The 14,192-nt window shown below is 55.3% G+C and overlaps 5 protein-coding genes across 5 annotated transcripts; 2 read left to right on the top strand and 3 right to left on the bottom strand.

Annotated features, from left to right (window-relative positions):
- Nucleotides 1-769: 769 nt before the first annotated feature.
- N7474_009434 (putative cell polarity protein) lies at nt 770-3,374 on the bottom strand (the record flags this gene model as incomplete). Its single annotated transcript, XM_057200844.1, has 3 exons — nt 770-1,144; nt 1,199-2,607; nt 2,723-3,374. The coding sequence occupies 3 exons, from the start codon at nt 3,372-3,374 to the stop codon at nt 770-772; spliced, it is 2,436 nt and encodes an 811-aa protein (XP_057048831.1).
- A 1,301-nt stretch (nt 3,375-4,675) lies between these two features.
- hmg1 (HMG-CoA reductase) lies at nt 4,676-8,178 on the bottom strand (the record flags this gene model as incomplete). The annotated part of the gene is made up of 3 exons (XM_057200845.1): nt 4,676-5,012; nt 5,069-7,782; nt 7,843-8,178. 3 exons carry the CDS (start codon nt 8,176-8,178, stop codon nt 4,676-4,678), a joined length of 3,387 nt encoding a protein of 1,128 aa, XP_057048832.1.
- Nucleotides 8,179-9,768: 1,590 nt separating this feature from the next.
- Nucleotides 9,769-10,773, top strand: N7474_009436 (uncharacterized protein; the record flags this gene model as incomplete). Its single annotated transcript, XM_057200846.1, has 1 exon — nt 9,769-10,773. The coding sequence occupies one exon, from the start codon at nt 9,769-9,771 to the stop codon at nt 10,771-10,773; it is 1,005 nt and encodes a 334-aa protein (XP_057048833.1).
- A 1,100-nt stretch (nt 10,774-11,873) lies between these two features.
- On the top strand, nt 11,874-13,139 carry N7474_009437 (adaptor protein NBP2; the record flags this gene model as incomplete). The annotated part of the gene is made up of 1 exon (XM_057200847.1): nt 11,874-13,139. The coding sequence occupies one exon, from the start codon at nt 11,874-11,876 to the stop codon at nt 13,137-13,139; it is 1,266 nt and encodes a 421-aa protein (XP_057048834.1).
- An 85-nt stretch (nt 13,140-13,224) lies between these two features.
- N7474_009438 (uncharacterized protein) lies at nt 13,225-13,648 on the bottom strand (the record flags this gene model as incomplete). The annotated part of the gene is made up of 2 exons (XM_057200848.1): nt 13,225-13,460; nt 13,621-13,648. The coding sequence occupies 2 exons, from the start codon at nt 13,646-13,648 to the stop codon at nt 13,225-13,227; spliced, it is 264 nt and encodes an 87-aa protein (XP_057048835.1).
- Nucleotides 13,649-14,192: the final 544 nt, after the last annotated feature.

The raw sequence follows: 14,192 nt of genomic DNA on the forward strand, positions 1-14,192 counted from the left end.
GTGCAGTTAGTGCCTGAGGCAGACAACGGAGAGCTCCAGGGGATCAATCTGGGTTGCTGTCTGCTGGTTGCACTGGCGCGCGAATAGATCACTGCCCGAGGCATTGCTGTTGGGGTATCATCGACAGATCACACTTACAGAGAATAAATAATACACAGGGGTGAATGCGGATGGAGACAAGAAACAACAGAGGGAAAAAAACGAAGCTCAACGCGAAAAGCCCCGGGAGCTGCGGCGCTTATGTAAGGGGCTATTTTTCACTCCCTGTTGGGGATACTCTAGAGACAGAGACTAACAAAGGGGAATGTTTACTCCAGATCTATACAAACTCAAGAGTGGATTCCATGCACACTGCCGTGTATGTCACGATGCAAGCAAGAACCACGACGCCTAGATGCGGTCGAGGAGGTAGTTCCAAAACAGTAAACACAAACAGGAAGAAAAAATGTGACAAAGAATAAAGTACAGAATGATATCAAGGAATCCAAAAGAATCACCATGAATGCCATGCGTGTCAGGAGATCATTTCAGCATTGTCCGCTCGTTGCCCATCGATGAGAGAAAGAGAGAGAGACGCTCAGAAGCAAACACCACACCAAGGAAACAGATTATAGATCAGATGGGAGGAAAAGAATTATATGAACATTGTGAAGGAAAGGGAGAAAAGAAGAGGAGAGGGCAGGAAACAGACTAGTTTTTAGTGCTGTCCCCATGCATGCAAGCAAGTATAGCAGCAGGTCGTGTCGTATATGTGAGTAAGAAAGATAGATCATCGGAAGTCCTCATCATCATATCCATTGGCAGCCGTGTCAAGACGATGCACAAGCTCTTTGGTCTGGCGCGCGATCTCAAATGCAATAGGCGGCAGCTTGTTAATGGCGTCCGGACCGTCAGCGGCAGTTCCCTCCAGTCGGGCGCGGCATTCGTCCAAGACCTGGACAATGGGCTCTGCGCGCTCTCGCAGAGCTTTGTCGCTGCTGCGCTCGTGAACCAGGTGCTCGGTGGAGGAGACGACGTTGGCGACAACGTCAGAAATCGCAGAGACGTGGGTCTGCACGGTGGTCAGACCGTCCTCGGCGCGGATGCTGGCGACTAGGGACTGGATGGATTGAACGAGGCCGTCGGTTTGGTCTTCGACATATAGCTGGAATAAAGCAAGTCAGTCATTTGGTTGACGCTATATCTGGAATGATCCCACCTTGAGTTCTTGGACTTCGTGGTCCTCCTGCGCGGCGCCATAGCCATTGATAATACCGTTCTGGATTGAGGAGATATGGCTATGGTCGGGGGGACTCATAGCGCTGTACTCAGAGCCATTGCTATACCGTCTTTGGCTGGCAGGGGTTTCGAAGTAGCCTTGGCCATTCATCTGCGCCACCTCGGCCTCATCATCCTCCAGCTCGGTGGCAGGCGATGCCTGGATCTTCACCGCGCGGATCAACTCCACGATAGCAATAGCCAGATGCGAAGCTGCTGCATCGAGCAACGACACAGGCGACAGGCCGCTGGAGCTGGCGAAGTTGCGGGCTGCGGTGATCATGTTGTTCGTCGTGGTAGCCACGCGGTTCTTGGCCCTGGTGCGCAAAGCGGCACTTCCGTCCACGGGGAGCGGGCCTTGGTCCACGTCCTGGAGGATGTGGCGGACGGCCACGATGACGAGCTTGATCTGGTGGACCACCACGCGCGATTCCTCGAAGCGAGCGACGCGGAGCAGCTCGTCCACGGACATCTGGAACTTGGTGACATGAACATCTCTGATCAATCCGTCCACCTGTACCAATTCATGCTCCTTGACAAGCACGCTAGCGTCAGGGCGAGAGTCAGCGATACCGCCAGACGTGGCGCGGACATGTCGTAGTTGCGCCTTCGCCTTGGCGTAGCGGTGCTTCCACTCATTGACCTCGTCCTCGAGCCGATGGACTTGGCCGGACAACTGTTCTTCACGCTCCCAAGTCGCATGGCTCTGCTCGGAGAGCGTTTTCATCTCCATGAGGAAGGTAGACGCTTGCTGCCGGACTTCTTCGGTGACCTTGCGCTGGTGTTGCAGCTCGGCTTGCAAGCTGTCGTGTTTGATCTCAAGATCTGCGTACCGGGTTGCCAACGCCGCATCCTCGGTGCCTCGGGCGGCATCTTCGATCTGGGTGCGAAGGTCACGCTCCATGACATCGTGCTCTGCGCGGACGCGTTCGAGTTCCAGTTGAAGCGAGCTATTCCGGTCCTCGGCCTGGGCCATCTTGGCCTCCAGATCCAGACGCAGTTCATCCCACTCTTCACGTTCTTTGCTCGCCTCAGATTGCGAAGCATCCTGCGACCGGGCCAGTTCCTCGTCCTTGGAACGAACCATCTCTTCCAATTTATCAATCTTCTCCTGCAATGCCGAGACCTGGGCCTGGCTATCCGCCAGGAGTCTTCTTTCACTCTCGCCAATCGTGGTGGTCGTGCCCCGTCTGCTTAGAACCGCATCCAACGCAAAGGCATCACTCCGAGCATCATCATCATCGTCCATGCCCATATCGTCACTATCTTCGACCATAGTACTTTTATTCGGAACCATCGTATTGCTTTGGAACGATCGCGCAAATGGTGCATCCCCGCCTGGCGGGCCACCTAGAGAGCCAGATCGAGGCGGAAACGCACCCGGCGGTCCACCAGATGGATATCCCCGGCCCATGCGCGAGGGGGGGGCCTCGCGACTGTGAACGACGAGGGTCTGGAGGCATACCTGGCCGGCCCCGGAAGTTTTGGCCCGTGAAGTGTGGGAACCGGCGCTCCAGCTCACAGTACACGTCGGTCGCCAGATCGCGAAATCGCTGGTGCTGTAGCGACGCCAGCTTCTGGCGGGCCTGGTTGCGCTTTTCGTGGAATTCTTTGCGCGGGGGCAGGAAAGGAGGCACATCGGGCCTGGGTGGGCGGCCCGGCGGCGGCATGGCCTGCTGCCTCCGGACCAGCTCATCGTAGACATCGGTACTGAGTTCGTGGAACTGGGTGGGTGACAAGCGGAGTAGCTTGTCTCTGGCTTTATTGGAACGACCGGGTCCGCGGTCGTCGCGGTACGAAGCATTCAGAAATCTCTTGAGGGCGGCATAGTGCTGGCCCAGAATCTCCTCCATTTGCCGATATCGTCTGGGATCGCGTTGACCGTCACCCAGCGTGCCCACGCTCGAACGTGCAGCTATCGAACTGGGTGGTGATGGGTTTGCGCTGCCTGTGGGAGGCGGAATGCTCGGGCTCAAGGGAGCGCTGGGAATGCCTTGCGAGGTTGGGGGCGTGGCGAGATTTCCTCGAGCAGAGAAGGTTGGCGAAAAGGGCGGCTCCGTCTTTTGATATTGGTTGATCCCAGACCAGTCGCTGCCATCGACGGAGACAGGCGACATGGCTCCCGAGTGACCATTCATCACCGTCCGCAGTGATATCCGGGCGCCTCTGTCCGCTCACTAGGGCTGTGGGGAGGGTTGTCCCACCGAATGCATCCACGTTATTCCACCACGCGAGTTCTCCGTGTCTCCCTCCACTGGTCAAGGTCGATCTGAAACGAGGGCGCGAGGGAGGGCCAAAGAATCGGTCGGGGGCCGTCGAAGGGGCCTGGAGGCCTGGTAGGGAGGGGAAGCGAGGGGGCAGACACTCTTTTTGTTTCGTGGTCTATTCCCCAAATCAAGATCCAAAAGAGTGACGGACTAGACTGGTGAAGGGGAGGGATGGAGGTGTAGTGGAAGAGGAAAAGACCAACAAAAGGGAGGAAAGTGTGAGTGAGATTAATTATTCTTAGTAGCGTTTAGTCCCGCCCTTACGGCTGGACCCGCTGGGACCTTTCATACATGCGACCACGATAGTGAATGATTTCTAGAACTGGCTCTGTCGAATATCTCCGTGGATAGTTTAAAGTTGATTCTACATTCCTATCGGATCAGCCCAGGTGATGCGGGATAGCATTCTTCCCATCGGCGGATCGCCAGGGCTTCTCTCCGTACGGGTATGGAAAGGGGGGCTGACCGGGGGACACAAGCCACACCCAAAGGGGCTGACCACTTCCACGAGCATCCGGATCGTGGGGGACAATGTAGAGCAGGGTAGAGCACAAGTACATACTAGTAGATATTCAATCCCTTTCTTCTAGCAGATCTCCTATCCTCCAAACACCCCAACTCAACCCCTAATCATCAAGGCGCCGCCCCTGAAAGGAAGACAGCGTGGGATCAGTTCAGGAGACAGACAGTCTAGACCCTCCATCGCCCTGAGCCCCCGGTATCGCCGCGCGGGTATCGGCCGTGTATTCCATCATACTCAATTTTTACACAAGGTACTTCCCAGGTACATCGGATCACAATAGTTGAATAATATCACACGTTTTTTCATGTTCGGGTCTACTGGTCGACCGGCGTATCTATCCCATGAAAAATGAAAAAAAAAATAAAGAAACTAAGTACACGGGGGGAGGCACAAGTCCTCGCTCGTATATCCCTCTCGGTCGGTTCTCTACCGGGAATCTCGTTGAGATACATGCTCGCTAGCCTTGACGGAAAAGAAAAGGCCGGCCATGACGAGACAACCCTAGGCTTGATGAACCAGACGGAGACATGTCGGGTATAGAAGCCCGCATGGGATGGAGGGAGAGCGAATTCAAGACCGTGTCTGGGCCCACAAGAGATATACAAGGGCCGCTCATGGAGAGCTGGTCTTATTTGGAGGTCATGGACAGTCCGCGGGCCGCGCCCACGGCGGCCGACACGGGCGTCGCGGACCGGGTGGGTGCCTGGCTGCGGTTGTGAGCCATGTGCGCCCTGACGAGATGACCGGCAGCCAAGGCAGCGCACAGGCTGAGCTCGCCGGCGAGAACCGAAGCCCCGATGATACGGGCCAACTGGCGGGCGTTCTCTCCGGGGGTAGTTGGGTGGGAGCCGCGGACGCCAAGCATCTCAAGCATGGCGCCCTGCGCTTCGAGGATGGTGCCACCGCCGATAGTGCCCACCTCGATGGAAGGCATAGACACGGCGATCTGAAGGTTGCCATTGGAGCTGTTGGAAAACGGCAGTTAGCATAGTGACCTTCGGAAGGGAGGACAAGAACCTACTTCTTCATGGTGGTGATACAATTAGAGCTCTCCACATTCTGCGCAGGGTCTTGGCCGGTGGCCAGGAAGATGGCGGACACGATGTTCGAGGCGTGCGCGTTGAAGCCGCCGACGCTTCCAGCCATGGCACTTCCGATCAAGTTCTTGCTGATGTTCAGCTCCACAAGGGCATCCACATCGCTCTTGAGAACACTCTTGACGATATCACCGGGAATGATGGCCTCAGCCACAACCGACTTGCCTCGGCCGTCGATCCAGTTAATAGCCGCGGGCTTCTTGTCGGTGCAGTAGTTGGCCGAGAGGGAAACCACAGACATGTCGTCAAAGCCGCACTCGGTAGACATGACCTCCAGTGCTTTCTCGCAGCCCTTGGAAATCATGTTCATACCCATGGCATCACCTGTGGTCGTCTTGAATCGGATATAGAGGTAGGTGCCCGCAAGCGAGGTCTTGATGGTCTGGAGACGAGCAAAGCGGCTGGTCGAGTTGAAGGCAGTCTTGATGATGCTCGAGCCTTCTTCCGAATCAACCCAGACCTTGGCAGCGGCTGCACGAGCCAGAGTCGGGAAGCTCACACAGGGGCCACGGGTCATACCATCGCCGGTCAGAACGGTGACTGCACCGCCGCCAGCGTTGATAGCCTTGGCACCTCGACTGGTACTCGCGACCAGAACACCCTCCGTAGTGGCCATAGGAATGAAATAGTTCTGACCGTCAATATTCAACGGGCCCGCAACACCAAGAGGAAGTGGCAAGTATCCAATCACGTTCTCACAGCATGCACCGTGAACCAATCCGTAGTTGTAATGCTCGTACGGAAGCTTCGAGGCCTCCACGGAGTTGGTGAACATGGAGGTAGCAGGAGTGCGGGAGACCACAGACCGGCGGATCTTCACAGCCCGAGTGAAGGCGTCGACCCGACTCATCAGGTTCTCGTTCTCCATGGTCTTCTCCAGCGCATATCCGGGGAGCTTGCCCCGAAGAGAGAGGCTGATCAGTTCCTCGTCCGCTAGCTCTGAACCGCGCTTCTCTTTTAGCAAAGCCTCACATTCTTCGGCTGTCCGGGTGGACTTCTGCCCATTAAGATCGAACTTCGGGTAGACCTTGGGAGGGGCCACTAAAGACTCATTTTGGGCCGCAGGAACCGCCTCGGGCTCCTTGATACTCCAACGTGCGGCATTGAAGAGATAACCGTTCAGAATGATGCTCAACGTCAAGGCCGCGATGATCCACTTGCTGATGATAGGATCCTCCACACTCTTAAGCAGACTCTCAAGGACGCGGCCACCGAAAGCGTCCAAGAACTGGTCGGTGTACTCAATGTCAAACGACCGGCTTTCCTCGGGCGAAGCGTAATGAATGGAGGGATATTCCAGCTTGTATTTAATCGGCGGGATGATGGTCACCACGGTTTCCTGCTTCTGGCTCTTGGCAGACACATAAACAGCGTCCAAGCCGTTCTCAGCCACCTTGAAGGGGTCGATAGGGGTGGGTGCCAGGACATTGGAGAAGTGTGAAAGGATGGCGCCATTGCCAGAGTCCCGGAAGGGGATGGCCCCCAGGTTCACGATGTTCACGAGAATCAGACCACCAACCATGAGGATCTTGAACCGGCGCACGCTGCTGGACTTGATCTTGCGTCCGAAAATGCTAGTGTCCATTTCACTGCCATCCGACGAGCTTGGCCAGTCGCTGTTCGAGGCCACATTCTCCGCCACACGGTGGGTGATGCCGTCCTCTTCCAGCGCCTTGCGCAGCGCGACGTGGCGTCTGATCCGGGTGATCTCGAGCTTGATGCAGAGAATGGTCGTGTAGAAGGTGAAGAGAAGCACACAGTCGAAGAACAGAATCCAAGCTGCGAGGAAGCAGAACTGCTGCAGTCCTCCTTGCACACCGGATACGGCACCAATAACAAGGAGGCCAATCTCGATGCAATAGTGCTGGATAATTTCGAAGCCTTGCTGGTCAATCGCAGTTGCAATTGAATCCTGGATAGACCGCGGCGTGCTGGAGGGCAGCGCCGAGCCATTGGCCCTTGAAGCCTGTCGTCGCTTGTCCACCGAAGCGTTCAGGACCGCACGGGTGAACATGATCGGCTTCTCAAAGCCAATGGTGACGACCAAGAACGGGAGGCCTTCGGAAAGCAGAAGCAGGTTGATCGGCACACCCAGCTTGGTGGTCACCAACAAACCGAACAGGAACGCAAAGGTGCCGGAGAATAGCACGGTAGCGGCCAGCCAGAAGTTTGAGCCAAGCCGTCTCATCGAAAAGAACAGCGAAACGAAGCTGAGGTGCATCGAGGTGTAACCGAGGGCCATGATGACAATGTCAATGGTCTCCGCATGCTTGATCAGGTCCACAAACGAGCTCCACGCATCGGTCAACCAGAGCTTGACAGCCCGATGGGATCCGTACGCGGGGCCACGGGCCGCTCGCATGATCCATTTCTTGGGCTCCTCTTCCTGCTCATCCGCCGACGGATCCGAAATCTCCTGCACCGACCGCAAAAAGTCGGCCACTTGGCCATAGGGCACGGTGTACGCGAGGGCAAAGTCGTAGGAGAAGGGCGAGAAGAGGTTGGGTGTGTAGGGGACTGAGTGTGCGGACACGTTGCTTGGAATGGGAATGTCGTCGGCCGAAGGCGCAGTCGACGCCGACTTGGAGATCGAGTCCGGGAAAATGAAGGTGGTCAAGGCCAGGTGCTCCGCGGTCGACTTTTTTTGGTTCGCAGGTTAGCATGTCAACCGTCTCACGGACCCCCAGAAATCTCTTACCTTTGCCTCCTCGGGCGTCCACGCATCTTCCGCCTGCCACTTCCACGAGGTTGACTCGCCCAATCGCAAATTACGACTTCCCTGAAGAAGACCGTCTGTGTCTACCTGGCCGACAATGGGGCTTCGCACGGTGTCTAACAGGCTACCTTCCAGCAGACCGACGTAGGTCGTGCTGGCCAGGAGAGCGATCACGACAATTGTGTGGATTGGGTGCACACAGGCCCGGCGAGAAATGGATTTCAGACCACAGGTAACCTGTCGCCTGAGCCATCCTGGCTCCGCTTCCCGGGTTTCCTCCACGGGCCGGAGCTTGTTGGCGATGAACTTGGTGGCCATTATGGGTCACGGAGGGGGCGTCTGTTGAAGAGGGCGTCGAGAGAAGGGGAGGGTCCTTGAGACGGTCCGCAGGGACCAGGGCCTGCGATCGGGACCGTCGAGGAGCGTTGCACGGCACCAAATGGGGGGAGAGGGGAGAGAAGGGAAGGAGAGATAAGGGAAGAAGATTAAACGGCGGGCCACATGTGGCAGAGAGCAGGGACAGCACAGAACCCCCTGGCAAAAACTGGGAAACCAACAGGCTCGAAAGGGACGACCAGTATATGCCGAGTTCGGGGAAGGACAGGAAAGAATCCACCCCTGAAGGCTGCAAAATAATTATCTCTGGGCGGGAAGAAGGTATCGCCGATGCCAAGCCTTTCACAGATGGAAAAAAAAAGTACAGGATGAAACAAGCAGGACAAATAGTCACACACCACAGAACATATATCCTTCCTTTACTCTCTCGACTGGAACCCGCTCACCATGCTCCCAACAATACCTCTCCGGAGTCCCCCAATCCGTCGAGGGTTCTTTGTCTCCTTTCCACACTCGCTAAGTTCCAGGGTTGAACTAGCACTCCTTGGGCTTAGCTGGTGGTGGCAAGAGCAAACCTTGGTTGATGGGACTTTGTCAGCCAGCACAGCCCCTGGCCGACTGTGGGGAGCACAGCATCAGATAACTAACACCGCAGGAGACGTGGTTGTCAGGAGAATATACTATTGTACTAACAGATGCAGAGTGTTGCTCCAGACCATGCTTCTGCGTTCAACCGAAACAGACAATTTACTGGGAGTGATGTGGTTGATGGCCTCGTGGAAGGTGGTCACCTAGACATGGTTCGACTACTGCTCGACAGCAACGCAGACGTCAAGATTTAGGATGAAGGTAGTCAATCGCTCTTTACGCAGCATCCACAAGGGGCTAGACAGACGCAATGGTCACATACACACGCCTCTATCAGATCGGTCATAATCACGTGATTGTTAGGCTTGCACGAGTTGTCACATAGATGTACTAGCTTTGTTTTCTTCTCTCGTCAGCCTCAAGATCCTGCATCGAATGACGCTCTGTTCATTCAAGATATGGATATATATTTATAGATGGGTGGATGGAATCGAGATGAAACACGGCAGAGTAAAAGCAAGCGCCAGGGGGTCACACGACCTGCCCGTGCCCTAACTCTACGCGCCAGGACGTTACAGGCCCAATAATACTTCGCTCCCTCTCGCCCAACGATTCCCTGAAGAATCTCATCGACCATGACATCAACCTGCTTTGGGCGTCAGGCTTGTTTGGAGTTGGCTCCAATGAGAGTCTATAGCTGCGCGGGAGATGGCCCATTGAAACACTTTTTGAAAGGGCTTGAGTGAATGAACCTCCTTTGTCCCATTGATTCGGATGAACAAAGAGCTCCATTATTCTCTATGCCATTCCAAACAGCCTGACCCTTCCTAAGCGCCGGCTCTCGATAAATACCCTTGGCTGCCCAATTTACCATGTTTGCCAAGACAGCATCCCTCGTGAAACGACGCTGGTAGTCGACATATTCAAAAAAAAACCCGCAAGGGTGTGCTTTGCTCTCGCCTGTACCAAGAACATACGCAGAGCATGCAGCTCTACAAGATCCTGGGTGTGCTTCTGCCGATTGCGATGGCCAACGCCCATTCCTGGGTGGAACAACTCACGGTCATTGCGCCAAACGGGACTTTTGTCGGTGCCCCAGGCTATGCCCGGGGGAATTATCTTCGCACCGCGCCCGGCTTCAACGACCTGACCATGACGTACCTGATCCCGCCGGACGAGGCATCCAACGTCACCCTGCTGTTGCCCAGCTACAAAATGTGCAAAGATACTCAACAGAACGAGACACAGACACCGGGGAGCCCGAGACTGCAAGCCAGTGCTGGCGCTGCGATTGCGCTTCGCTATCAGGAGAACGGGCATGTCACGCTGCCCTGGAACCAGCCCGGCAAACCCGAGAATCGCGGCACGGTCTACGTCTATGGGACCACGGAGCCCAAGGTCGGTGAGAAGCTCCTGGATGTGTATGGCAAGTGGAACGAGAATGGCACTGGCGGAGATGGACGGGGTGTGCTATTGTCGACTCAGAACTTCGACGACGGCCGCTGCTACCAGATCAACACAGGCAACATCTCCGAGTACCGCCAGAAGGAGTATCCACACGCCGCCAACCAACTAATGGGCGCCAATCTGTGGTGCCAGCAGGACATCAAGCTGCCCTCAACCGCCCCAGCGGACAGGACGTACACTCTCTACTGGGTGTGGGACTGGCCCACCTCGCCCGGCATCGATCCAATTTACCCAGACGGCAAAAAGGAGATCTACACAACGTGTATGGATGTGGATGTGGTCAACACGGACCAAACGCGCGAACAGGCAGCAGCGGCGTATGTCGAAGACCAGAATCTCGACAGCGCGGCGATCCCGTCGGAATTTGCCGACCTGGAAAATCAAAAGGAGGCAGTCGCGCAGAAGACCCACGACACGCCAATGACCGGGGCAACTGCCACTGTGACAGTGACAGAGACGGTGACAACGTTGGTTGATGTGGTCATGGAGACGGTGTTCGTCGAACGATGCCAGTCCTCCTAGGTTAGTTAGGTTGTCTACGTACAGTAATTAGGCTCAAACGGGCAGTGAAACACCATTCCGAAACACACGTGACCCCGTCTGCTTATCTAAAATCGCTGGGCTTCAATCCGCCAGAAAGACACAATCCATCGCCCGTAGTGAGCGAATCCCCGGTCTCGAAACCGTTCGTCTTTGCTCGTCCGTCCTCCTCCTGTTCGTCGGCCCTCCTCCCCGTCCTGTACAACCCTGCTTTCCGGCTGGCCGACTCTCCCATTTCGCCCTTTCCTTCAGTCCTGTCCCAGCGCCCCGTTGATCATTAACCTTTCCAGCGCAGTCGGCTGTCTAGAAGGTATGGCAATCTCCGAGCGTTCTCACCCTGTGCCCCGTCCAATCTGGTCTTGCTTTTGTTTTCATCTCAAACCTCTCCCAAACAGTCGACCACAAACTAAGCGCACGGCGTGGTTTCCATCTCTGACACTCACTCTTGCAGTTCGATTGCTATATTTAGCATTGGCCGTCTGCCCTCGCGATCGCGGGACACCAGAACCTTCAACCCGTTCCCGACCGATTCTCACCACCCAATTTCAGCGTTGCACTACACTCAGCCCTTCGCCGGCAACCCACGGCTCGTTGAACTTTCTCTTCAGTCTGGTCTGGGTACTCGGGGCTCTGTACGGTCTCACTTTCGGTGGTCGTTCGACACTTCCCCGGCAATCGCATTCAACCCCTCCTAATTACCTCGCCGGCCACCCGACCACCTTCCCGACCGCGTTCTGGGCTACACACCTTTTACCCTATATCCCTCTGGAATAGTTCGATACGGTGAAATCTCTACAGTGAAGTCAAAGGATTTGGGATCACGAAGCGGAAACCCGCCCCTTGAAAACTCCGCCGATCGCACCACACCACCAAGTCGGGCAAACCCCTTCTCGTTGAAGTTTGGACGGCTGTCCGGAAACAAAGCGCTTTTTTATTTCCGATCGCGTTCCAGCCTCCCTGACTCCGCCCGCCCATCGCGATGCGAAACTGAAGCGCCAACAACGCGACCGATGAACTCTCCTCCATCTCCCTAATCGAGACCCGAAGTGATACTCCTCGAGGCTTTGTGCTCACGAGCAACGATGTCCTCTCCAACGCCTCCGCAGAACGCATTATCTGCGAACAATCTATCCGTTCTGGCGCCCATTGTCACGGATAGCAGGGTGAGACGATCGTCGACCAGTGCGAAGGACCGGCTGTCCATGTACTCCAACGTCTCCTTCGCCTCCCAGAATCGTTCGCGCCCAGGCTCCCACGTGTTCCCCATCTTCCACTCTAGCCTTCCGTACGCCTTGGTGCGGGACTTCGCCTATCCTGCGATCCATCCTTTGCATTATGGACCGCCACCCCAGCGTGCCTCGGGAGTGTCAACACCAGTGAGCGAGCAACGACCTTTGTCGGATCCTCCGACATCATTGGATACTCCGCGAGGCCAGTGGTCGTGGAATACGGAAGGCAGCCATGTCAGCCAGGGCCACCAGCAGCTTCCGGCCATGTCCTTTGGGGACGGCCCTCCATACAGCGAGGATGAAGACTTGCACAGTCCAGTAGTCACGTCTCGCAAGAAGGAGGATGCGAATGGAATGCTAGTGGATGATCATGGCGTGGCAGAAGCCCCCGGCAATGGGAACCGCGGGACATTTATCTCCCTGAACCCGGATGGCAGCGAAACATATTATGTGAATGATGGGGGTGCGATGGAGGACGGTCCAGGTGGGGAATATGTCACGTACCCACCACGAGAAGGGTACTTTGATGGATATGCCAACCAGCAAAGCTATGCACACGACCCAAACTTTGAGTCAGAGGATGAATACATGGGCGGAAACCGATACTCGACCGACTACCAATTTGCTGTTGGGTGTCCAGACGAAGAGATGCATGGCAAGGCGGTCGCCTTGTTCGATTTCGCGCGAGAACACGAGAACGAGCTTCCCCTCACGGAGGGTCAGGTTATTTACGTCTCGTACCGGCATGGCCAAGGCTGGCTGGTGGCGGAGGACCCGAAGACCGGAGAAAACGGTCTTGTCCCAGAGGAATTTGTGCGCCTGTTGCGGGATATTGAAGGGGGACTCACTTCATTGAACGAGGAGCCAACTTCAGACTCGACCGGCATTGACATCGACCTGACTCCTGCTTCGACCGAATCAGACCAAGCCCGCACACCTACCCAGTCGATAGCGGATGATAGCCACTCTACCGACCCTGGCACAAACGGTGATACCCCTATTAGCATCTCGATCGAGAGCGCGGACCACAGCGTCAATGCCTCTGGATCAGGGGCCAGAGACCGGACCAGCAAGGCGGCTGGCAATGCTGGAAACCGGTCGAGCATGATCAGAACCTGAGCTAGCCAAGCTTTTTTGTCACTAGCGGCTTCGACCAGGCAAGAGACTAGCGACGCACCCAGCATGCATCAGAAATTTGCTCGCGTCAACCATACAGCTGCCAACGGCTCATGACCGAGTTGGCATTGACGTGGGGCTTTGCTTGTCTCTTTCCAGCCTGCGCGAAAATGTGCCATTCGCACTGTTCGTACTGACCAAATTCCCATGACTGAGACAAGTCCAAAGCCACGCCACCCGCCGATGGCAGCACGGCTGTCTCTTCGCTAGCCAGAAACTCGCCTTGAAGTCCATCCTGCCGAGTCTTCCTCTTCTTCCGATCATCTGAACACAATTTAACTCCGAACCCCAACCTTCTGCCGTGGCGCAAAACGCCTCACATGCATTGCTCCGCTCTGCTTTTTCACACCATAATACACCATCAGAGCATCTCCACCAAAGAAAGCGCTCCTCCGTCTCCCATCATCTTGAGTCCCCATCTAACGGACCTCGTACACGTCCTCATCGCTCATGATCAGCTTGATTAAAACTGACGAAATAAACGAGGACAAAAAAGATTCCCCCGCCCTTCTCTTCTCCCCCGAATTCATATTATATGTTATAACTGTCATCTTCCAACTCTCGTCCCGCAATTGTTCTTCTGACTTCTCTTCTCTTCTCTTCTACCTACCTGCGTCATGCAAATGCCTGTGTCATCTCTTTCCCTCCTCCCCTCTGATCTTTTCTACCTCAACCCTGTATTTAGCTATTCCTTCAGCGCGGGCGTTTCTAGCATCAATGAGCATCAGCGTAATGCCACTCGGATCTATGGACCGAATTTTTTATTGTTTATTCCTGATGTCGTTCTACATAGTAGTACAGTTATCAGTTTGCCATAACACGCTAATGCAAATCATCTATTTTGTGGAAAGGCTAATTTGATGCACGAATCATGTACCCCTGCTAACTTTATAGGCATTGCTGTAGAATAATGCCAGTTGCCCCCGTCCATGGTCCACATAACTCATCAAAGAGCTAAAGTAGGAAGGGGCAAAACATGGAGCTTGGGTGGAAATT

The sequence above is a fragment of the Penicillium riverlandense genome (genome assembly GCF_028828495.1).
Source record: "Penicillium riverlandense strain IBT 135883 chromosome Unknown utg000008l_segment0_segment0, whole genome shotgun sequence".
Lineage (NCBI taxonomy): Eukaryota > Fungi > Ascomycota > Eurotiomycetes > Eurotiales > Aspergillaceae > Penicillium > Penicillium riverlandense.